Genomic DNA, 26,238 nt, shown 5'->3' on the forward strand with positions numbered 1-26,238 from the left:
AAAAAGCTCTGCTCATTTTATTTCAGTTATTTTGAGAGTAATAACACAAGAAACAATCATCGAATTATGTTTAAGTATCAACATCTCGTGAAATTACAAGAAAACAATATAAGAGAGGGTTGAATTGTGTTTTTGGAAAACTTTTCACAAAAGAATGTTTAACAACTTTGTTAAAGATTATAAGGTCTACACAAATTGTTAAATGGTTTATTTATAAGACACTCTTTTGAAAACAAAACGTTCAGAGGCAAAGTATTTTTAGAGCATTTAGCAAAGCTACTATAACGTTTGAGAAAGATAACTCTTGAGAAAGAACAAAAGAGTTTATCAAAGATTAATTTCGTAAGGAACTGCAGTGTTTACAAGTAAGGTGTTTTGCAATGGTGAAATTATCATCACACAATTATTTTATATTGGTTCACCCACCTAAGCTACATACAATTCTCCTCTAAGACTTCTTAGAGGGTTCCACTAGATTTTCAATAAGATTATAACTGAATAATAACATCAATCCTAGTTTCCCTAGTCAATCCTGGTAATACTTGTTATGCTGACTAGTTAAGTATTAACATCACTCCTCGTTCTTAGTCAATCCTGGTAACACATGTTGTGTTGACTAGTTAAGTTTTACCCACTCCTAGTTTCTATTAGAAAATCTTGATATCTTCCTGATACGCTGCCTAATAAGGGTTTAACTCAACTGAGTTAACCACCAAGTGTTTGAATTCTCTTCAGAATGTATAATCAATCAGATTGTTTACAAATCTTAGATGATAACTCTCATTGAGAGGGTGTGTTTACAATACAACTCAATATAAAAGACTTTGTAGAATTTTCTCTCTTCTTATAAATGTAAGCTTATGATTCTATGAAGTTTGAGAGTGTATTCTCGAAATTTTTGTTCTTTCACAAGTATGAATATCGCTTTTCATTGTTTCTGTTTTAATTCTCTTGATCTTCTCTTCAAGTGATCTTCTATTTATAGGCTTCATGGGAAAAGCTTTGTTAGATAATGCTTGTCTTCGATCTTCAAATCTTCGTAGTCTTTTCATAGGTAGTAGCCATAGGTTGAAGTCAACGTGTCAAAGCAAACATGTTTTTGCAGTACTTTAACCAAAGTAGGTTGTATGAACTTTTCAGCGCTACTTTTGATGGAGAGAACATTCTATGAATGTCTTCTTTGTTTCTAACGTCCACTTCTGAATTTTTCATGATGGAGCAGGTGCATACCTGTAATAGGCATCTGTATAAAGTATAATAGAAATGCTTGTGAGCAGATATGTCTTTTTTCTTATCACTTATGTTGTTTCAAACGTTGTGCAACTAATGCTTTACATTGTGTCTTCAAAATAACTATGTCAATTTTTCTATGCAGCTAAATCGTTTAAACACTTTTGAAAAGATACCAAGTACTGATGAAGGTTTCATCGTTTGATAAAAATTTAGGGTTTTGCTTTGAATAAATGATTTTATTTGAAATTTTATTTTGTAATTAATTGGAATTACAATTTATTTTTGGCTAATTGTAGAGATTTATTGAATTTGAATTTTCTCAATGATTTTATGTTTTAAATTTTTTAATTTTTTACTCGTAATCGTGGCATCCCAAATTGGGATGTTACACGGTGCTTCGCTTAGAGGACATTTTATGAAAGTTACTTAAAGTAGCTCGATTTACTTGTTGATGTAGCTCGGTGTCTCGCCTAAAGGGCTTGTGGTGCCTTGCCTGAAGAACTTTTGCTGCCTTCCCTTAGAGGCCTTTTGGTGTCATCTGTGTAACTTGGTGTCACCTTCGTGATCTTTTCTCATTGCTACCTTCATGGTATTTTCTTGTTCCCACCTTCGTGGTCTTTATGATTGTCACCTTCATGGTCTTTATGGTTACCACCTCCGTGTTCTTTTCTCATTGCCACCTCTATGAAATTTTCTCGTTCTCATCTTCGTGGACTTTTCTCATTGCCACCTAGATAACTTAATTTCTATACTCTCATATTGAAGATAATTACACTTCTTTAGCATCTTTGTTTCCTTTATTTTTCAATTTTAGTTTAAATTTGTGAATCTTAGGAATTTTTGGGATTTATAACCAGATTGTTGTCATGCTTCTGAATATGGCCTATTGAATTGCCAAGCTACTACTCTGCCAACTTGTAGAGTTATCGAGATGATACTTTTCTGACTTGTGAAGTTGTCGAGCTACTACTTTGTTGATCTGTTAAGCAGTAGTGCTTTTAAGCTGCAAAGATTGGGTTGTCGTGCTTCTATGTTGTTGAGTTACTAGGCTGTTACTTTATCAGTCTCCCAATTTGACCTGAAGCTATTGAAGAAGTTCAACCTTAAGAGGCACATTGATTCGAGTGAGGGTAGAATGGTCTGAGCTCAAATTGTAGAGGAGAAGCTTGGGCATCTAGGGAAAAGCTCGACTAGAAAATGATTTTAACTATAAGTTCCCAAATCGAGCTAAACTAGGGTTGTGTACTACCACATCTGTAGACAAAACAAATACCACTTTTGTTATGGCAACAATAATGAATATAGTATATTGAATAACATGGTAGTAGGTTGTACTACACTAAAATGTAATAAAAATAACAATTTTGATATATGGCTAGAGTTAGTTAGATGTTATTTTTTGTACTTTAGGTTGTTGAGTTAGATTTTTCTTTTTTTTTTTTCATTTTTATTTACTCTAGTATAGTTAGTTTTTGTTTAGGATTTACAACCTGGTCTACTAGAAGCTGAGCTACCAACATGCTTAGCATTCGAGCTGTTTAAGATTAAGTATGTTCATCTTTGTTGTCTTAGTCATGGTTGTTAGTATTGAGATTGAGGCTTGTTTAAGTTTGCACTGTTGCACTTAATTATAAAATAGGTTTTTCAACACATGAATCATTTTGATCCTCCATCCTTAGTTAGAGATTTTAAGCCTGATTGACATGTTCATGCATTATGTTTCATTGGATTCTCATGAGAATTTAGATAATGTTTCAGATTTTAAGAATGCTAACCTTAGTGAGCTTTGAGCCTAATTTATTTCTTGTGCGATTTACATTGCTTGCGTTGTGATTCAGAACTTGATTGAACTTTTTTTTGCTACTTGTTTGATTGCACTCTTGAGAGGATCAAGGCCATTTTTGTAAACCATCCACTTAGCCAAACAACCTTGCCTTACATTATTTATATTAAACCCTTCTTTGAGCCTAATTGACCTATTTCTTAGTGATTTCTCAACTTTTTAAAAGCCTTGGGTCTTAAAACTACGATCAGCCCAACCTTAGCGTTGTGAGGAACCTTGGAACTATTTTGAGGACTATTGAGAAGCCTAGGAGTAAGGGAAGAGGTGCAATGTATGTTATGATGAATTGTGAGAGTTTGGAAAAGTGTATGAATGGGAAAAATTGAAAAATATGAAAAAAAGGTAAAATAAAATAAAAATGGAAAAAATGGTCTACATTGAACTACAAAAGAGAAAAATGGAAAAAGAAGGAGGAGAAGTACAAATTAAAAGAGAAAGAAAATAGAGTTTTCTAGTTTAATTGATGAATTTTTGTGTAAACATAATTTACATTTATTCTTCCCACATTTCCATTGTTTCCTCACTTCTCTTTGGTTTCTGGCTTTGAATTCCTTTCTTTATCCTACCTTAACCTTGACAACATCACAAGCCACATAAAAGTCTTTTTGATATTGAGTTGCATGCATTTGAGTGGTAGAAATTAGAGGTTTTTTAAGCATATGACATTGCATGCTTGCATGAGGTGCTGAGTGTAAATCTTCCATAAACACATGAGAGAATTGAGTTATACACATGCTAAGAGTTTGTCAATTTTGATCATAAATTTGACTTTGATTGAAATTCTTATTTTAATGCTTTAAACATGTTCTTGAATGGTTTGAATGGTTCCAACTTTGATGGATGAAGTTTTTCTCTGCTCACAATTTTGAAACAATGTGCTTATTTGCACTTTTTTAGGCTTAGTCTCGTCTTCTTCGGTTCAAGTTCAACTTTGTTGTCTCCATGGTTGTAGTTTATTTATTTGTTATGTGCATGTATATGAAAGTCATACCTTAAACCGTTATTTATAGTAGTTGTTATGGGTTTTTACCATTTCACCATCCTAATTACAACATAATTATATCTTAATCGGCATTAGGAAGTTGATTCTTCATTGTCATTGTTAATTTGACCATTTTGTAACTAGTCAGTCAAGTTGTTCGATCGGAGTGGTTAGCCATAGAATGATGTGCCAAAGGTTGGCTACGAGTGGTCGGCCAAAAGTGGTCGACTTAAAGGAACTTGACTCTAAATAGTCGCCCAAGAGTGGTCGACCTAGCGAAGCTCAACCAAGAGGAGCTCTGCTTAGAGGAACTCAACTCAAAAGAGCTCGTTGTGGAGTGGTTGATCCAGAAGAGCTCGATCTTGAATGGTCGGTCCAAAGGAACTTAACGTGGAGTGATTGGTCCAAAAGAGCTTGACCTTAAATGGTCAATTCAAAGAAACTTGACGTGGAGCGATGAGTCCAAAAAATCTCAATCTAGAATAATCGATTTAGAAGATTTAGAAGAACTCAACCTAAAATAATAAGTGAAAAAAATTCGATCGTTAAATTTATGGTTGATAGTCATATAAATAGTTATTTTTTTTAAGATCACTTGCCTTTCTTTCTATCGATTTGACTTTTCAAAACAAAATACATACATTATTTTAATAATATTTAATCCAAAAGGCTAAAAATACATATAAGTAGATGCATTTTTCTTCTATTTTTTAAAAATGGTCAAGCTGGGATTAAAATTTATTTTATTTAATTTTTGGGGTTTCGTCCTCATCTCATGCGATTCAATTAAATAACATTTTCACATAGCCAACTCTCTCCGCGTCTTATTGTCTGTTCCTTTTCTTCAGAGTCCGAGATCAACCCCGACAAACCACTGAAGTTTTTCTCTGCTTCTTCCGATTCCTCTTTTTGCTTTCATTTTCGATTTAGAAATGGCGCCAGTTTCAGCTCTAGCTAAGTACAAGTTGGTGTTCTTGGGTGATCAATCGGTGGGCAAAACCAGCATCATCACTCGCTTCATGTACGATAAATTCGATAACACCTACCAGGTTTGTCTAAACCCTCAGATCCAATCCAAAACCGCATAAGAAACTCCTTACTTAGTTCGTCAAGGCTAAAACCACTTCTAAACCCTCACTATTTTCTGTTTCATTTGATTTGTTGTTTTTTGTGTATACTAGTAAAAAAACTAATCCTAGGCTCTCAACTTGGTTCGATTCAGATTTATCATTGTTCTTGAATTTGATTTGCCTTTCAGTTTAATTTATCCTGCGAACTGTTGTGCTGAACGATTATTATAATCTTATTACTATTATTTTATTTAAAAGAACAAGGAAGAATTCAAATAAATGATGTAGATTTGATTATAAATCCTACTATTGATTCAGCTTGTGAACTTTGACTTTTCGAATGTTCCCCTTTGCCTTTTAGATTTTAGACTACTTTTTTTGATAAATACTATATTGAACATGCCGATAAATTATTCAAACCTAATGAGAATAAACAAACAGCCTATTCACTAATAATATCTCTGAATACAAATCTAGAAGAACTTTTGAAATCTCTTCTATGGGAAAAGGCTTTATATTTTCCAATAGAGGAACTACTAAAAACGTTACCAACTTGTATCCAAATAGGCCTTGACTCACTAACTATGGCTGCTAAGTGCTTCATTTTATAATTATGGCTATATTATGGACTTGTTGTGCCAATTTTATTTTTTTTTGCTTGAGAATCACATTTTCCATCTCATACCGTGTAAGCATAGTTGTGTTTCAACTATATGCTTGACTGCTTATAAGTTATATTCCGTTCACTTCAGGCCTAAGTTTTTTTCTAAGCATAATAGACATGCTGCTTCAATCATTGTGTGTACTTTCATTTCTTAGCTTCATCATACTTTCGTACTTTTGTTGAATTTTATTTTGACTTTTTTCCTTCGTGCAGGCTACAATTGGTATTGATTTCCTATCAAAAACTATGTATCTTGAAGATCGAACAATTCGATTGCAGTTGTGGTAAGATTTGGAGTAGCATCTCATATATAAAATGGTCAAGAAATGAAAGGGTGTTTAGGAAAGGAAAGGATTGAAAGAGGTAGGATAGCATGGGTGGGATAGTTTCCTTCCATTATATTCTGAAGACAGGCGATGATAGGATGAGAGAAAGTATATAATGACATTTTAATTGTATTTCGCCTGAATGTGAAGGCTCACTTTTCTGTAGGACTGAATGCTTGCATTTTGTTTCTGCTGATGTGAACTAAGTTTAATTTTGTTCAATCCCAAATAGGAGAAAAAGGATTTTGTTTCAACTTTTTGGGTATATAGGGAGAGATTAAGTAGTCACCGCTCAGTTTTTTCTTTCCCTGGAATTTGTAAATGATTAACATGACCATGGTACTGCAGGGTTTACTTGCCTTTTTAGATTACTGAATTTATACAGGTGAAAATCTTGATATTTTGACTTCAATGATTCACATCATTTGCTGAGTTTTAAAATTCATATCTTATATCCTTTTTGCATTTTACACTTTTTTTGTTATTAACCATTGTTGTTTTTGAGCTTTTACTATATTTATATTCACAGAAATAAATAATTTTTTAGCTGGACAAATTCTATTCTAAACTTTAAATTTCTATACATACTTCATTCTTCTAGCATTTGTACTATTTTAGTGTTTCCTTAGTATTCAAGTTTTTTCTAGGTTGAAAATATATTTGTAATGGTATTGGATGTGCAGGGGTTGGTTTTAGTTTATGTGAATTTGTTTTTGCTGTATTCCAAATATTCATCTTTTCACGTGTTCTGGCAGGGATACAGCTGGCCAGGAAAGGTTTAGAAGTCTTATTCCAAGCTACATTAGGGACTCATCCGTAGCTGTCATTGTATATGATGTTGCAAGTATGTTATCTGGGATTTCCTTTCTTTTCATCTTTTACTTTTGCCACTATTTTTCCATCTTACACAGCTTTTACCTCTTAAAAATATTTGGTATCGTTGAAGTTGTTTTTTATGGTTAACATACTGAAGCACTTTGACTTTGATTGTAAACTTATGAGCTTCACATTATTTTAAATACCATCTGCAGTGATAGCAGGATGCTATGCCTTTCTGTAGGAACTACGAAAGTAGCATAATGATATAGTGATTATACACAAGTTCCATAACCTTGTGTAGTAAACCATGGCATCCAAATCTCTTTACATGATTTGAACAAGGGGTTGACTTAAATTTCTGTCAAGAGCTTTGTCTGGAACATTTTCTAATAAATTTGATATTTTTGCTACACAGGCCGACAGAGTTTCCTAAATACAGCTAAGTGGATTGAAGAGGTGCGAACAGAGAGAGGCAGTGATGTCATTATTGTTCTTGTTGGGAACAAAACTGATCTTGTTGAAAAAAGGTCATGAGTAAAGAAGAGAAGAATGTTGGAATGAGTCTAGGGATAGGAACTACTGACAAATCACATATATTGACTTAAACCAACCACTTGTTTACCAACTTTTCTTAGACTAAAAATCTTTTTACCAAGAATTATTTAAAAGTAAATATGTAATCAGGATCTCTCTAGATATTATCAAACTGGTTACAGTGGTGAATTTTTGTCTCGAATCTTTCCATTTATCCTTTCTTTGCATGCATTATAATATCTTATTACCCATCTGTTTCCATATTCTCTTTTCATCCAAAGTATTATATGTCACCCATTTAATATTCAGCTTAAGTGTTTAACACTGCAGACATGAATTTATAGGAAGGAAATAAATTATTATATGGAACAGTAAGATGACAGAGTGTGGGAATTAGATGTAGGAATGGTTGCAATTAGTCCTTTTGCTTTCTCTAGTAGTATGTTGGAATTCTTACAACTTATATCCTAGTGTGGACTCAACCCATCTTTTGCTGTGTATGCTATTTATTTGAGTCTTGCTATGCTCTGGTTAAACACTTGTATCAGTTGTTGGCCTATATTATAGATCACACCAAGGAATTAAGGTGTTGCTTATCAGTTAAAAGTCTTATGCATTCAAGTTAACCTACCATAGAAGATCACTCTTGGCATTAGTGATCAGCTTTGTCCAGGTAGTTTTGGATGGACAGAAGAGTTCAATTTTCCAGACTTTAGCTGGCATTAGTTAAGTTGACCTTAAATATGTTTCATGGGAATTGCATGTTCTTGCTGTACAGTTCTGGATACTGACTAGTGTTAGAATCTGAAATTTATTTTGTTTTGTTTTACCAATTTTGTGACTCTGCAGACAAGTCTCTATAGAAGAAGGGGAAGCAAAAGCACGTGAGCTCAATGTCATGTTCATTGAAACTAGCGCAAAGGCTGGGTTTAATATAAAAGTAACTTATCTAACACCCATCCTTTTTCTTTTGCATACATTATTATTGAATGCTTTGTTTCTAGTCAGAGTGAAATGAATCATGCTATAATGTGATGATTGGACTCTAAATGCTTGTGTTTGAATACTGCGTGTGTGAGATCTACTTTAACCTAATTAGATATCACGAACTTTTATTTCTTGTTCTTTAACTCTAAATCTTAATCATTTGCTTTAAGTTTCTTGCATTTGAAAATTTTGTTTTAAATTGTGGTTTTTTCTGTTTCTAACTAACCATATATTATGTATTATGGGACATCTACAGGCCCTCTTTCGAAAAATTGCTGCAGCATTACCCGGAATGGAAACACTGTCCTCTGCAAAACAAGAAGACATGGTTGATGTAAACTTGAAGTCTACAACTGGCAACGCTCAAACTCAACCTCAGTCAAGTGGATGCGCATGTTAATTGTAGTTTGTCATGTGCTGTCCACCTTTTGTTGTGTTTTTGGTTTTATGCAGGTTTTTTTCTGTAGTTTTCTACAGCATTATATGAAAAAATATGAAAGAATATATATAAGCAGTGAAGGGTAGGGGTTGGATATAAGTTCTGTCCAAAAGAATTATTGTTGTTAATTAGATATGTTTGCCATAATGTATTATAGGTAACCTCCCCAACCCAAAATTGGATTTCGTTCAGTGTACTTTATAAATTTAACTTTTTATTTGGTTTGTCTTAATTTTTTATTTAATTTTGGATTAACTTAATACATTTTATACCTTTTTTTTATATTGCAAGCAACTTGCAATATAAATTCCCTTTCTTAAGTTTCTTTTGGTAAGATAAGGTTGTTTGGAAAGTTTCAATTGACAATAAGATAGATGTAAGTTAAATTAGCATAGTTTAAATATAAATTATAACTAAAATTTCTGTTGATAGTTAGTGATCTGTCAATAATATATTAAACTTTTAATGTTATAAGTTGAAAATTTTAGTTTTAAATGGTGTCATAGTTTAAAATTTTAATTCTTTAATTTGGTCTGATAATCATCCATTATTCAAATTTGGCTGCCTAGTAACACATTGTTGCATATTTCTTGTTTACCATTTATTATTTAAATTTGGCTGACTAATGACAGTGTTGCATATAGATGACAATTGAGCATTGGATAAAATGTTATATTTTATAAAAGATGATATAATATAATTCTTAATATCACTTGATTTTCCATATTTAATTAATATAGTTTTTTAGTATAATATATTTAGCATATAGTTTTAATAAATTTACATTTTAAAGTTTAGATTATATATATGTTGAAAAAAATGTCATTTTATTTTATCGATGAAAGAAGAAAAATCAATTCACGGTTATTCCTTCAAATTTTGACAAAACTGTTTAATAAAATATTATATACATCATCGATTTTCTTTTTTTCCTTCTCTCAGTCCTAATTTTATATGTAATGTTCATGCAATGTGTATTTTCATGCACTATAAAGCTTGCAATATAAACCTTGAAAAGTCTGAGCTAGGTTAGTTGACATGATTTTGTTTTTGTTATCACAACATTGTCATGGCATTGACTTTTTTTTATTGTAATAATGTGTATTATTTTATTTTTGTAGAGTTATGGTTATTTTCTGTTTGAGTTTGAGAACGTGATTTTGATTATCTTTCATCTATGCAAATTTGATACAATAATTATAGAAATAGATAAATTAAAACAAAATTACAAGCATAGAAGAAATAGTGTAACTCTCACACCACTTTAAATAGACTTTAGATAGAGAAGTTGTATATTTTCACATGATTTTCAAACTACTTTTGTTTTGACCGCGTTGAAAGTCAAAATCGTCACTGCTGAATGATTTCAATATAATGTAATCATTATATTTCAATTTTACTAGAAATTCGTTTTATGGTAAGACGACCTCAATTTCAGTCTCGTGGGCTAATCAAGTCAACCTGACTTCATTAAAAAAATTTGAATTCGCACCGTGACACTTCATATTAACACAGATGACCAAATTTTGATACAACTCGTTCAAAGTTTGATATAGTTCAATCAAGATCTGACATATCTCAAGTTGTATTAGACCTTGATTGAGTTGTATTAGACTTTGATCGAGCTGTATCAGATCTTGATCAAACTGTATCAAATCTTGATTAGACGGTATCAAATCTTGATTGAGCTGTTAGGTTGTGTTAATATGAAGTGTAATGACATAAGTTTGACTAATCTATGAAGCTAAAATTAGAAATGAACTTACCATAAAAGATCTTTTACTAAGATATTGAAACTTCAATATAATGTAATTGATTATATATTCACATTATAATATAGTATTAATCTTTAATGTTTGTGTATAGGAACAACGCTTAAGTTTGTTATTTAAACAAAATGAATGACATTAAATAGCTAGAGAAAAAATATAAAACTAAACCATGCTTACATCATGGTAAAAATTGAGGGACAACTATTTCTAAAGAATATGTCTCCTTATTTAATTCAAAACAAACTAAGAAATGTTTTTAGATGTGATAACCTCGACAGTACAACATTTTTGAACTCTGGCCCAACAATCCACGTTCAGCAATAAGCAAGACAACACACCTTTAAACTATCAAAATATCCTAAGATTGATTACATTACATTAAAGTGATGAGGTTTAACGATTTTCAATTTTGAGGCGATAAAAAAGAAATGAAAAAATTACGTAAGGATACACAACTTCTCCATTTTGTGGTGACCACTTATTTATTTTCGTAATTTTCTTTAAATGTTTTTATTTCCATAATCCCTGCACCAAATTTGGTGGCCAAAGCGGAATAAACCCCAAGAAAATTCTGAACCAAACTTATCCTTCTCAATTCCCAAATCCAATGCGCAGAGGCAACCAAACCCCTCGCTGATGCCCCTGAACGGCCGTGTCGAGGTTCCCCGACCACCCAACGCCACCGTGTCGGTTTTCGAGTTCCGCTCCACCTCCAACGACAAGGTCACGCTAGCTGGCTACTGTCCCGTATCGGAAGACTTCGAGCCCTGCCGCTGGGAGATCCTCCAAGCAACTCAGTCCAACGCGCCTCAGTTTCCAGTAGTTTTTTTTATCTCATCTCTCTCTTATACTTTTTATGCTTATTCTTATTGGATTCAATTTTATCTATTTTTGTTATAAAATCACTTTCGAGTTACTTTTAGCGAAAATCTCCTCTCTCTTGTTTACTTTTTTCAGTCTCTCTTTTCTTTTCGTCTTGTCAATTTGTTTACATTGATGAATCCATGTGATGTTCTCAGTTTCATGAATTGGCCCTTGTTATTTTGGGTTAAATGTTCTGTATCAAAGTCTCAATGGGTTCAAATTACTCTAACTAGTCTGGGAGTAAGAACACACAGAATAATAATTATCTTGTTTTACTTTGAATGCTACTTTAAGTTATACCAACTTTTTTCCAAATTCGGCATTAGGATTGATTATATTGGTGATGGATCACGCTTTTAAATGGATTTGAAAACTAAAGTTATCCCGTGTTATATAGAAGTTGTTTTTTAGGAGGATATTGCAGTGACCATGTTCCTCTGATAATAGGTCATGTTCATAGACACCAGTTTCCTTATAACTTATTCTGCCGTGTTTCATTCTCTAAATTTTAGGTTACTCATTTTCTTCTGTGTTTTCTGAATATACCCAAACTGCCGTGGCAAAATAAGTTCTTTGCATTATTTGGTGTTTGGATTTAGGCAACCGTTGCATTAAGAACATTTTTTTTAGCTTTTCTTCCAAATCCTTGAGAACAGGTTTAAGCCCAATCAATTTGTAAACTTTGATCAAACACTCACTCAAAAGTTTGTCTTTATGGCATCACAATTGATTCACATGTTGATAATACAGAGGACAAAACTCAAAATCAGCGGTGGTAAAAGGGATCGAGCTTGGCAGGTCAGCCCGGCAGCGGCCAAAAAAGTCGGCTCGGAACAACATTTTCAATCTGGGAGACTAGTGGAGATGTACAATAAGGCCTTGAGAGGGTCCACACACCCCATTAATTTTCTCTCAACTTATTCTTCCCAGAATCTCATTTTCATTTTCATGTCATTTCATTTACCTTTCTTTGCATGCCAACATCTGGAGCAAAGTCTCAAATCGAAGGTTCTGCTTCTGCACTTCATCATGTTGAATTAACAAGGTTAGGTGATTCCTCTCACCCTCAAATTTTATATTTCTAAAATAAAATCAACATGTTAGTAATGTGCACAAAATTGCATAACACTGTCATGCCCAAAATCTGTTTGAGAAAATTCCACAACCAGAAATCCCAGGTGAGCTAACTTTCTTCAATGAAGAGCATTGTCTCACTCTAACATTAATCTTGCATTTGCTTTGCACAGTTTTTGAAGGTGCCAAACTTCAACACATAGAGGACCAACCTGGTTCCACTCTTACAAGTTTCTAGTTTGTGCATATGATGTTTCTCTTTCAAGCAAAATGCACTAAACAAATGGAAGCTTTGACTCAAAGGTGTATATCTAGATGGTCTATTACACCTTATGCTCGTTACTCCAATACTTCTCAGAAGAAGTCTAAGCTTGCTCCTTTGCAGGTTTGATCCTCAACTCATTTTTTCACATGAAAAGGACATGCTGTCATTTATTTTAAGTTTTTGACCACTGCTTTTGGGTTATGGGTGGTTTTGTAGGAGAGACAAATGATAGACAAGTGTAAGATATTTGCAAAAGCAGGTGATGGAGGTAGTGGTTGCTCCAGCTTGCGCAAGGGAAGACCCGATGGTGTGTATATCTCTTTATTATGATGTATAGCCAAGGTTTTGATTCGTATATGTAGTTTCGTTGTGATTACAGAAATTGCATTCGAATGCAACTGCAGTTGTGGTTGCAATTAGGTAGTAGAGACCTTCTACAAAACTGTAATAGTTTAGTTGTAATAGCAGTTGCAAACCACAATTTAAGAAATGTGGGTGGTGTGCAATGGAGCTGATGACAGTGCTGCTTTGATGTTTGTTTGACGTAGGTGGCAATGGTGGGAGAGGCGGTGATGTGATTCTGGAATGCTCTCCTAGAGTTTGGGACTTCAGTGGTTTGCAACGTCATCTGGTATACATTTGTATCTTCTGCCAAAATGTTTTATGAGATCATGAAATTTTGATTAAAAGGTTGCTGACACTAATTGTTTCTCATAGATAGCCGAGAAAGGAGGACATGGATCATCAAAAAAGTTGATAGGTAGCAGGGGTGCTGATAAGGTATTTGATGTTTTACTTGTTTTTTCGACTTTTATAAAAATCCACAGTTTTCTTTTCTCTTATTTAGCCTTGTTCGCAATTTAGAACTTTGAGTTCATAACAAAATCGTATGCTTTATTTAACAGGTTGCCCGTGTACCCATTGGCACTGTACTTCATCTTGTCAATGGTGATATTCCCTCCGTTGTCAAAACTCAATCCTGGACTGATGTAGACCCTTGGGATATTCCTGGGGCACTTGTTGATGATCTTCCTGACCCTGGCTATGGTTCTACCTACAGTGACACAAGAGGGGAAGTAAAAGCAACACATTCATTTGGCTGCTCCTCAACGCAAGCTGAAGAAACAAATGCTAAGAAATCCAGACATGTTACATCAACAAATGCGTTCACTCAACTCTCCACTTCTAATGGAGCTCTTGAATTTTGTACAAAGGATACAGAAGAGAACCAAGAGATAATATACAATGTTGCCGAGTTAACTGAAGAAGGTCAACAAATTGTCATTGCTCGTGGAGGAGAGGGTGGTTTGGGCAATGTGTCTAGTTCCAAAGATTCAAGGAAATCTATGACTATGAAGGCAGGAGCTTGTCAACAGATACCTAATCTTCGAGATCCTAACAGTATCCACTCCTCTCTGCATGCAGGTTTACCTGGTGTTGAGACCGTTCTTATATTAGAACTGAAGAGTATTGCTGATGTAAGCTTTGTTGGAATGCCTAATGCTGGTAAAAGCACTTTACTTGGGGTTATATCAAGGGCTAAGCCTGCTGTTGGTGACTATGCGTTTACTACTCTTAGGCCAAATTTGGGGAATCTAAACTACGATGATCTCTCAATTACCGTGGCTGATATTCCTGGGCTTATAAAAGGTGCACACCAAAATCGTGGGCTCGGGCATGCATTTCTGCGCCACATAGAGCGCACAAAGGTTCTTGCTTATGTGTTAGACTTGGCTGCTGCTTTAGATGGAAGGAAGGGAATTCCGCCTTGGGAACAACTTAGAGAGTTAATTCTAGAGTTAGAGTACCATCAAGATGGTTTGTCCAATCGTCCATCCTTGATAATTGCAAATAAGATTGACGAGGAGGGTGCAGGTGAAGTATATAAGGAGTTAAAGAGAAGGGTACAGGGTGTTCCCATCTTTCCTGTATGTGCTATTTTGGGGGAAGGCATAGCAGATCTTAAAGCTGGTCTTAAAATGCTTGTCAATGCTGAAACATCATATAAACTTTGCGTAGATCAAATTTTGCTCTCCTAGATAATCATTGAGAACTTTTCTTGCTTGTAAAGGAAAGTCTTTCTTTTTTTCTTTTTTGAAATTTCTTGTAGTTGTAAGTCAAGAAGTCAGAAAATGTGATTGTACGATGTCCCTGAGGTTGAGTAAATCAGACCCTTTCTCCTTTTTAGTTTTATACCCCTTAGCTTTGTAAAATTAGTATTAGTTTTTTATATTTGAGATATTTGCTTTGAAATTATGAATTCCAACTTAGTTTTTGTACTGAAAAGATACTTAATATTATATGTATTTAAATTGTTTTTGATATGGAATTTTAAGAATGTGATACTATTTGAAGTATCAAAACAAGTTCTCAAGTCAAAATCTAAGGAGAATTACGATTCATTTATGGGAATTGGAAAAAAAGGTTTTGGATATGAATCCTCGTCTCCTTGGCTTTCAATATGAAGATATGAATTTCCATTTTTAAAAATGACAAATAAATTTCTCTTTGTAAGTATAGTTTGAACTTATGAGTATCTGTATATTTGTACCCATGTTCTCATACCTTGTTTATGTTTAAAACTAATAAAATACTTTTAGTTTATTAGGTAATCTAACAAATTTATATTAATATTTTCCCATAGTTTCTTAACTTATTTTTATGAAATTCATTTAATAATTTTTTTTTATTTATAATTGTTTGACATTTATCTAATTGCTATTTTATATTTATACAATTTAATTTTTTTATATTTAACTTTGAGGAAAGAAAATAGGTATCTATTTTTAGTTGAATATTGAGTTTGGATTTACGAATACGTAACAAGATATTAACAATAATTTAATTGTTTTTTTTGTTTAGAGAAGAAAGATCTAGGGTTAAGAGACTCTATGGTCTTACTTTTTAAAAGAATTTTTCTTGCTCGTTTTATATTTTTGTTGTATCTGGGAAATTAGAATATATGTGGATAAAATTTTAAGAATTGTAATCATTCACATATCAGAAAATCAGTTCTTATCAAATTCTCCAACACTGTTTTACGTTATTAATAAAAAATTGAAGGTTCTATCATATTTGAAGTCTTTTATTAGCATTCTTTGTTTTAGGATAACTTTGAATTCGTCAAGTAATTTTAAAATTTGATGCAAAATATATAGTTTTTTAATCCTGAAATTCCTTATCAGACTCTTAAAAGAAATGACAAGTGCATGAACTGTGATTTTAACATCTTTTATCATTATTGCTGTACCTTTGAAGAGTTGACTTCAATTTCTTTGATGGAGTTCGCTTATTCTTCTTCATCGTCATCATCTTCTTCCTTCTTAAAATCAGAACCCCATTTCATATACGATGTATTTATCAAATTTTGGGGAGAAGATATCGGTAAAAAGTTCGTTTCTCATCTCCATTCTGTCCTTCTACAGGAGCAAGTCAAAACTTTGATTAATGAGGAGACTCTTCAGGAGGGAATGAAGTTTGCAGAACACATGCGAGCCATAGCTGCTTCTAAGATCGTAATAATAGTTTTCACCAAAACAGACGCTAAATCTACCAGCCGCTGTATTCTTGAGGTTGAAAAGATCCTCGAGTACCACCAAACTTTTGGCCAAATAGTTCTGTCCGTATTTTACGAGATTGACCCATTAGATGTACTTTTTCAAATGGATGGTCTTGGAAAAGCGTTGGCAAAAGCTGCACTCAAAAGCCCTTCAGGAAAAGAACTGGAATACTGGTGGTGTAGACAACCTGCTGGTATCTATGGTTTGGATGTCAGAGATTTCAGGTAAAGAAATAAATCCTTCGTACTTTCTTCTATTTTGAGATTGAATGCAGAATGTGTTAAGGTTGTGATTTGTTTGTCATAATACATTAACATTCATCTTGAAGGCATGAAGCTGAACTTGTGAAGGTAATTGTTGGCCATGTTCAGACATTGCTAGGCAATGCAGGCATGTCTATGTTGGATAAAAACAAAAATGGAACCCATCCACGTGCTGAAAAGAAGGGTTAATGTTTTCATATATCATATATTGAGGAAGAATGTCTTCTACCTTCACTAAAACTCCATAAATTGTTCCAATGCACCAACTATGATCCTTTCTTCCTTCATTCATTATAAAATGAATGCAAAATGTGCATCAAAACTCAACTCACCAAGAATCAAACGGTGAAGAAAGAATTCAAGAGGAGAAAGAAAGAAAGCCACGGGTACTACCGTGAAGAGAGAAACATCACCAAGAGGTGAAAGACACTCTGTAGTAGAAACTGTGAGTGTGCAAAACGAGAGTTTTTTTTATATACCATCCGAGAGGGTGAGATTTATTGAGAGATCCTCAGAGAGTGAGAGAAACACTGTAATCCTACTTTCATAGTGGAGATAATTTTCTGGACTAAGTCCCGTGGTTTTTTTGAGAGGATTTTCCACGTTAAAATTTCCGGTGTTATTTTTTCCTATGCATACACTTTTATTTTTACGCTTCCGCATAGTGCCCATTTTGGGTTAGCAGAGGAGGGAACAAATACCGCTGTTTCCCAATAGTGGTATCAGAGCCACCAGTTCGAAAAAGTCAGAATCCTGTGAAACTCAAGATGGAAGGAGACATGTTCAACTAACTGCGGATAATTACTCCTACTGGAAGCCGATGATGGAAGATCATCTATACTGCAAGGATTTGTATGAGCCGATCACAAATCCGGAAATTCCAGAAGGGAAGACCGAAAAAGATTGGGAGATTCTGAATCGTAAAACAGTGGCTATTGTAACACCCAAATATAATAAAAGGGTATTACTGATAGTAGAGACTAAATTAATTTGATATCTCATATAAACAATCAAACTTTATTTCAATTACTCCAAAGTACAATACCAAACTTACAAACTTTAAACAATATAGTCTTCACCACTTAACATAAATTTGAAATTTCAACTTATAAGTCTTACACAACATAATTTTCCCAGTACAAATTTATTCTTTTTACAAAAATCCCTGAAAGTTTTTCCCCGCATCTCTCTCATCTCTAAGCTTTTTCAACCGTATCTGCAACATTATCTATTCACATATAACATGAGTTATATGATCATAGTACAAACAAATAAGGGTAAGCCAACCATATCATAAAATCATTAAACTTGTAATAAAAATATTTCAATCATGTATTTCTGCAATTGATAAAATATCATTATTCCGATGTCATTAATTCATCATTATCAAAATCATCTTTCTCATTTCCATAAACCTTACAAGTGTACCATGCTTACTCACGAAGCCTTATGGTCAGACCGCTCTCTGCCTGCTTCCTTAAGCCTCACCTATATACTATGTCTTACTTTCTGAAGCCTTATGGTCAGACCTCTCTCTGCCTGCTTCTATAAAACTTATGAACCATATATTTATGTCAAAGCCTTATGGTCAGACCACTTTCTGCCTGCTTTCATAAACCTCTGGTGTTACTTTGCTCATATCAAGCTCTCATGGTATAACTCGAACATACTACTCCAGTAGTAAACATCATTTCATAAGTAATGATTTCTCATATCCACTCCAACATTTCGTAAAATCAACAATTCATACCTTTTTATCCACCTAACTCAATCATGTTCATTCTTTAATCATAAATTCACAATAACCCGTTTTGGTGTCAATAAATTAAACATATTGTCAGATATCATACTTCATATTCTAAACTCAATTTGCCCATAATGAGTATAACTCAACATATTTTCACCAATCAAAGATCATATATCAGCCAAAATACATCAACATATCTTAGGAACTACATATTAAAGTCTGGGCTCAATGTAATGATAATTAAAATATATATGAAGTTTTTACCATGATAATATTATGCATCTACGATCAACTTGTTTTTATTTTATTTTCATCCTAGTAGAGATTTTTCTTTATCCCAATTGGTCACCGGAGAGGACCCAGATGTCTGAACGCATCAAACTCACCTTCGACGCCAGCATATATGACTAGTCACAACTGACTGGACCAGGCCAGGGTTGCTCTATGATCAGGGATGTGCCAACTCAGGTTTTTAAGTTTCCTCTATCCTACCAACAAAGAAAGGCCTTCAATAATTAACAATTGATTTATTTAAATTATCTACCATGTTCTCTTATGCTCTAAATTTGAAATGCCAAATTTTAATATTTTCACTTCCTCTCACAGCAACCTCAAACAATATCTGTACATCTATTTAATACCCATATACAAGCTATTACAGAACCCTTACTCCAGACCTTCCAACAAGATCAATTTCAGCCAACAAACTCATTCAAAACAGATTAAATTCATCACATCACAACATGTACAATTTCACAGTTTCAGTTATCACACCCAATATAATAAAAGTCATAAATAGTTTCACAAGAGCACACCAGTTCAACATTCATATGCAAATATTTTATAAAATAAATTCATACAAAAATAATTAGCTCCCATTACCATCAAAATAATATTAATATAAAAATTCAGGGGAAACAAGAAGTTGAATCTGGCAGAGCCGGTTAGACAACTTCTCATCCTTCCAGAAAGATGCAATAAAAAAAATAGATAAAACAATAAAATTTCTAGGGAAACAAGAAGTTGAATCTGGCAAAGCCGGTTAGACAACTTCTCATCCTTCCAAAAATACAATATAAATAAGAAATAAAAGGTGTGGGAAAACAAGAAGTTGAATCTGGCAGAGCCGGTTAGACAACTTCTCGTCCTTCCAAAAATACAATATAAAGATATAAGAAACAACCAAAGCTTTGGGGAAACAAGAAGTTGAATCTGGCAGAGCCGGTTAGACAACTTCTCGTCCTTCCAAAAATACAATATAAAGATATAAGAAACAACCAAAGCTTTGGGGAAACAAGAAGTTGAATCTAGCAGAGCCGGTTAGACAACTTCTCGTCCTTCTAAAAATACAAAAGAAACAAATAAATGTTCTCATTCAAAATTCAAGACCATCCAGCAACAAAATACTACATATTCAAAATTTAGTACTAGAGAAAAGCAAAGTATAAGAGTGGCTTCCCTTACCTCTATTACAAACTTAATCTCCTCGCTCTCTGAAAACTTCCAGAATATTCCCTTTGCAATTAGAAATTCTTCCAACTCTTTTCTCTCAAAATTTTTCTAAGTTCTTTGGTGTAAATTTTCAGCCTCCCCCCTTGGCTATTTATAGCAAAAAAAATTTACTATTCATTTTTACTATTCATTTTAACTATTCATTTTTTTATTCATTTTACTATTACAAAAATAATTTTTTATTTGCAAATTGATGAATTCTGATCTCAAAGCTACGTGGAACACTTATCCTTTCCAAAAATATTTTTTTTTTACTATTCACTTTTTACTATTCACAATTTACTATTCACTATTTACTTTTTTTTATCTAGTATCTGACTTACAAATATTTTCAAGGATCTTACAGCTATGATTCAGAAATACATCGACAAAAGCTTGTTTGAGCATGTATCGACTTATACCGATGCGTATGAGTTATGGAAAAAGCTTAAATCTATGATTCAAAAGAAGACTCCAAGAAATAAAGCTCACCTTGTCAAGCGACTCATAAAGTTGGAGTATTCTGATGACCAGGATATGATCGAGTATCTCAACACCTTCAAAGGTATTGTGAACCAATTAATGAAGGCATATATGAAGATAGATGACGAGTTACAAGCTCTTCTACTCCTTAGTTCTCTACCGGAGAGTTGGGACACAATGGTGGTCACTCTCAGTAACTCAACACCAAATGGAAAGCTCAGGCTGGATAACATTACAGACAATTTGCTGAATGAAGAGTCCAGAAGGAAAGAAAAAGGAATGAGTAGTCACTCAGAAGCCAACGTTGTTGAGAATAGAGGAAGGAGTGAACACAAAAGCAAAGGAAAACGTGAAAAGTCACGAGGAAGATTCAAGTCTCGTTCCAAAGGTTTGACATGCTTTTATTATGGAAAAGATGGTCACAAGAAGCAAGAATGTAGATTCCTGAAAAAAGATCAGAAGAATGGAACTATACACCCTGATGTGATAGATCCCAAAAAGAAGTTGGAAGAAAAGACCACAACAACGGTGATATCAAATGATGAGAATGTGTTCCTTATCACTAAGGTAAACTATCTAAATATTGCTTTTGATGACTGCACTTGGATAGTAGATACCGGAGCATCTTTCCATGTTACTCCTCATGAGGGATTCTTCTCATCCTATCAAAAAGGAGACTTTGGAATAGTAAAGATGGGTAATCATGTCACAAGCAAAATTGTGGGCATAGGAGAAGTGACTTTGACGACAGAAAATGGAAACAAACTTGTGCTGAAGGAGGTAAGACATGTGCCAGAAATGCGACTAAACCTTATCTCAGTCGGTAAGCTAGATGATGCTGGAATGAACAACTAGTTTGGAGATGGAAAATGGAAACTTAGCCGAGGAAGCATGATTGTTGCTCGTGACAAAAAGGAAGGCTCTTTGTATGTTATACAAGGAAAGATATGCAAAGGAGAGACAAATGTTGCTCAAGAAGAAAGTAAGGAGTTGTGGCACAAAAGACTAGGCCACATGAGTGAGAAAGGATTAGAGATCCTTGCGAAAGATCATCTCGAGAGTATAAAAGGACAACCACTTGAATTATGTGAAGACTGCCCAGCAAGTAAGCAACATAGAGTATCTTTCCATAAATATGATAATAGAAAAAGAAGAGAGCATATTTTGGATCTTGTGTATTCAGATGTATGTTCAACATCCGAAAGGTCCCTTGGTGGTGCTCAATATTTTGTTACCTTCATTGATGACCACTCTAGAAAATTGTGGGTCTATCCTTTGAAGAGAAAAGATGAAGTTCTACGAATCTTCAAGGAGTTTCATGCCTCAGTTGAACGTGAAACTGGTAGAAAGTTGAAATGCTTGAGAAGTGATAATGGTGGAGAGTATAGAGGTCCATTCGAGCACTATTGCAAGACTCATGGGATCAGACATGAGAAAGTACCTCCCAAGACACCTCAAATGAATGGCGTAGCTGAAAGATTCAACAGAATGATTGCCGAGAAGGTCAGAAGCATGTTGTCTCACGCAAAACTTCCCAAGTCATTTTGGGGGGAAGCCGTGTTAACAACAACTCATTTGATCAACTTATGACCATCAAGACCATTAAACGGTAAGATACCAGAAGAAGTATGGTCCGGTAAAAAGGCCTCATATCGCAACTTGAGAGTCTTCGGATGTAAGGCATCAATTCACATTCCGAAGATGAAAGAGCAAAGCTCGATGCTAAGGCGAAAGAGTGCATATACCTTGGTTCTCCAAGAGATGAATTTGGTTTCAGATTATGAGATCCTACAAACAGAAAGATTGTTCAAAGCAGAGATGTGGTGTTCTTTGAAGATCAGACAATCCAAGACATCAAGAAAGTGGAGAAACCAACACTTAAGATGATAAGTGATCAAAGCCCTATTGTGATGAACAACTTAGGGGGAGAGACTCGTCAAGCTGAGACAAATCAGGAGTTACAACTTGATGAGATGGCTGAAGAAGCAGATCAACCTAATTTGACGGTAGAAGATCAAACAATTGAGAATGCTCCGCAACAAACCTAATTGAGGCGATCAACAAGGCAGAAGCAACCGTCAAGAAGGTATTTTTCAGATGAATATGTTAATTTTATTGATGAAGGTGAACCTCAAAGCTTTGTAGAAGCAATGGAGATGAAAGACAAAGACAAATGGTTGCAAGCCATGGAAGAAGAGATGCAATCCTTAAAGGAAAATCAGACTTATGATTTGGTAGAATTACCAAAAGAAAGAAGAGCATTGCAGAACAAATGGGTGTTCAAGCTCAAGAATGAAGAGAACATACCAAGCCCAAGGTACAAAGCACGAATTGTCATGAAGGGGTGCAACCAGAAGAAAGGAATAGACTTTGATGAAATATTCTCACCAGTAGTGAAGATGACATCCATTAGAACGATTCTCGGTCTAGCAGCAACACTAGACCTGGAGATTGAACAACTGGACGTCAAAACAACATTCTTACATGGAGACCTAGAGGAAGAAATTTACATGAAGCAACCAGAGGGTTTTGAAGAACCAGGCAAAGAACACTTTGTGTGTCGTCTGTAGAAAAGTCTCTATGGTCTGAAGCAAGCTCCAAGACAATGGTACAAGAAATTTGATTCCTTCATGATCCAACATAATTTCAAGAAGACCTCCGCAGACCATTGCGTGTTTGTGAAGCGTTCTGAAAATGGTGAGTCCATCATACTTCTTTTGTATGTTGATGATATGTTGATTGTAGGAAAGGACAAAATTAAAATAGTTGCTCTCAAGAAGGCATTGAGTAAGTCTTTTGCCATGAAAGACCTGGGTGCAGTGAAGAAGATACTTGGGATGAAAATCTCCAGATATCGTTCTAGAAGAATGCTATGGGTATCTCAAGAAGATTACATTGAGAAGATTCTCAAAAGGTTCAACATGCACAATGCCAAATCTGCTCGTGTTCCAATTGCTGGACATTTCAAACTCAGCAAGTTGCAATGTCCAAAGAGTGAAGAAGAAAAAGTAGAAATGAACAAGGTACCCTACTCTTTTGCTGTGGGTAGCCTTATATATGCAATGGTTTGTACAAGGCCAGATATTGGCTATGCTGTAGGAGTTGTGAGCAGATTCCTGTCAAATCCAGGAAAGGAGCATTGGGAAGCTGTTAAGTGGATACTAAGGTATCTAAAGAAGCTTGTGTTTTGGCAATGGAGATCTAAAGCTAATCGGATATTCCGACTCAGACATGGCTGGAGATGTCGATTCAAGGAAGTCAACATCAAGTTATCTGATTACTTTTGCAGGGGGAGCTGTTTCTTGGCAGTCAAAGCTACAAAAATGTGTGACATTGTCTACTGCTGAAGCAGAGTATGTAGCGGTGACTGAAGCCTCTAAAGAGATGCTATGGATGAAGAATTTCCTAAGTGAATTAGGACATGATCAAGATGATTATGTGGTGAATTGTGATAATCAAAGTACCATTCATCTAACCAAGAACCCCATGTTCCATTCACGCTCGAAGCATATCGACGTCCGATATCATTGGATACGAGAAGCGTTGGATGAGAAGAAATTGAAGATAGAGAAAATCCATACAGACTTAAATTGGTCTGACATGATGACTAAGTCAATACCAACCAAGAAGGTTGAAGATTGTTGTCAAGGTGCTGGTGTCGTGGTACCTTCCAACTAAAGACATGATGCAATGATGGAATGAAGGATGGTGGAATACCCATTTTGAGTTTTATGGGGGAGTTTTGTTGGATAAAAACAAAAATGGGACCCATCCACATGCTGAAAAGAAGGGTCAATGTTTTCATATACCATATATTGAGGAAGAATGTCTTCCACCTTCACTAAAGCTCCATAAATTGCTCCAATGCACCAACCATGTTTCTTGTCCTTTCTTCCTTCATTCATTATAAAATGAATGCAAAATGTGCAGCAAAACACAACTCACCAAGAATCAAACGATGAAGAAAGAATTCAAGAGGAGAAAGAGAGAAAGCCACAGGTACTACCGTGAAGAGATAAACATCACCGAGAGGTGAAAGACACTGTATAGTAGAAACTGTGAGTGTGCAAAACGATAGTTGTTTTGTATACCATTCGAGAGGGTAAGATTTATTGAGAGATCCTCATAGAGTTAGAGAAATACTGTAATCTTACTTTCATAGTGGAGATAATTTTTTGGACTAGGTCCCGTGGTTTTTTTTTGGATTTTTCACGTTAAAATTTCCGGTGTTATTTTTCCTTATGTATACACTTTTATTTTTACGCTTCCGCATAATGCCCATTTTGGATTAGCAGAGAAAGGAACAAATACCGCTGTTTCCCAACGGTCTATTCCCCGATTTCCTCTTGGATTAGAGTCCCAAGGTAATTGGATGTATTGAAAATCATTCCACCGATGTCTGTATGATAGGGATATGGGGGAATGGGAGGGTCGGGTAAAACTACTTTAGCCAAAGCCATCTATAATCGAATTTATCGTTCATTCATCGGTAAGAGTTTTATTGAAAATATTAGAGACGTTTGGAATGAAGTAAGTAGAAGGCATGTTGAGTTGCAAGAGTATCTTCTTTATGATGTCTTAAAATCCAACTTCGAGGTGAAAAGCTATTTGAGGGGAAGAACTGTGATCGAGAATGAACTTTCTCGAAGAAAGTTGCTCATTGTGCTTGATGATGTGAATGAGTTTTGGCAGTTAGAAAACCTTTGTGGGAACCGTAAATGGTTCGGTCAAGGAACAGTGATAATCATTACAACTAGAGATGTTCGCGTGCTGAACCGACTCCGAAGTTAGTTATGTTTATAAAATGGATTGTATGAACAAAAACGATTCCCTTGAGCTTTTCAGTTGTCATGCCTTTGGAGAAGCAAAACCAAGAAAAGAGTTGGATGAACTTGCAAGAAACACAGTTGCTTATTGTGGAGGACTACCCCTAGCTCTTGAGGAGGTCCTTGGTTCCTTTTTATGTGATAAGAAAACGGAAGAGTGGGAAAGTGTATTGTCAAAACTAAAAGTAATTCCCTTTGATCAAGTTCAAAAGAAATTGAAAATAAGTTTTGACGATTTAAGTTACGGTGAAAAGAATGTATTTCTTGATGTATGTTGTTTTTTTGTTGGAAAAGAGAGAGGCTATGTCACAGAGATACTAAATGGTTGGAGAAAACAAGCTGATATTAGAATAACAGTTCTCATAGAACTTGACCTCATAAAAGTAAGAAGGAACAACAAACTTGAAATGCATCCTTTGTTACAACACATGGGAAGAGAAATTATTCGTCAAAGATGTCCACAGGAATCATGGAAAAGGAGTCGATTATGGTTTCAAGACGATGTAAAAGTTGTACTGAAAAATAATACTGTAAGAATATATTTGATTTTGAAACTTTTTTTGATAGTGTTTTGTTTTTCAGTGCAATGCATGTGTTGGTATATTGTTAGACTCATCATTAAGCATCATTGATCAACATATATTTAGGGATTTCCATTTTTTTCTCTTTGCTACTTTCATCACAGGGGACAGAAGCTACTGAGGGATTGTCCCCGAAACTGTATTCAACTAGCAGAGATTGCTTCAAAACACTTGCTTTCAAGAAATTGAAGAGATTAAGACTGCTACAACTGGATCATGTACAACTTGTTGGAGATTATGGGTACCTTTCAAAACAACTGAGATGGATTTGTTGGTGGCAAGGTTTCCTTCTAAATACATTTCAAACAACTTTTATATGAAAAATGTAATTGCAATGGAATTAAAGCATAGTCATCTTCAACTCGTCTGGAAAGAACCCCAGGTATTCATTACATATGCCCTTTTCTTTTAAAAA

General features: G+C 34.5%; 4 protein-coding genes and 1 pseudogene across 4 annotated transcripts; all 5 read left to right on the forward strand.

Annotated features, from left to right (window-relative positions):
• The window catches only part of LOC148190838 (uncharacterized), a 67,400-nt pseudogene that overhangs the window by 33,615 nt on the left and 7,547 nt on the right, over positions 1 to 26,238 (forward strand).
• LOC124825361 (ras-related protein RABH1b) lies at positions 4,839 to 9,116 on the forward strand. The gene is made up of 6 exons (XM_047297961.2): positions 4,839 to 5,107; positions 6,006 to 6,076; positions 6,874 to 6,962; positions 7,353 to 7,464; positions 8,321 to 8,411; positions 8,715 to 9,116. The coding sequence occupies exons 1-6, from the start codon at positions 4,991 to 4,993 to the stop codon at positions 8,856 to 8,858; spliced, it is 624 nt and encodes a 207-aa protein (XP_047153917.1). The 5' UTR covers positions 4,839 to 4,990; the 3' UTR covers positions 8,859 to 9,116.
• Positions 11,192 to 12,574, forward strand: LOC148190839 (uncharacterized; the record flags this gene model as incomplete). The annotated part of the gene is made up of 2 exons (XM_088102056.1): positions 11,192 to 11,488; positions 12,284 to 12,574. Coding segments are annotated over 2 exons (588 nt in total), but the record flags the coding sequence as incomplete, so codon positions are not given.
• Positions 12,855 to 15,065, forward strand: LOC124825360 (putative GTP-binding protein OBGM, mitochondrial). The gene is made up of 5 exons (XM_047297960.2): positions 12,855 to 12,992; positions 13,089 to 13,179; positions 13,421 to 13,503; positions 13,590 to 13,652; positions 13,778 to 15,065. The coding sequence occupies exons 1-5, from the start codon at positions 12,855 to 12,857 to the stop codon at positions 14,909 to 14,911; spliced, it is 1,509 nt and encodes a 502-aa protein (XP_047153916.1). The 3' UTR covers positions 14,912 to 15,065.
• Positions 16,112 to 17,248, forward strand: LOC124825358 (toll/interleukin-1 receptor-like protein). The gene is made up of 2 exons (XM_047297958.2): positions 16,112 to 16,656; positions 16,761 to 17,248. Exons 1-2 carry the CDS (start codon positions 16,151 to 16,153, stop codon positions 16,882 to 16,884), a joined length of 630 nt encoding a protein of 209 aa, XP_047153914.2. The 5' UTR covers positions 16,112 to 16,150; the 3' UTR covers positions 16,885 to 17,248.

Source organism: Vigna umbellata, chromosome 11 (genome assembly GCF_029865625.1).
Source record: "Vigna umbellata cultivar VRB3 chromosome 11, Vumbellata_1.0, whole genome shotgun sequence".
Classification (NCBI taxonomy): domain Eukaryota; kingdom Viridiplantae; phylum Streptophyta; class Magnoliopsida; order Fabales; family Fabaceae; genus Vigna; species Vigna umbellata.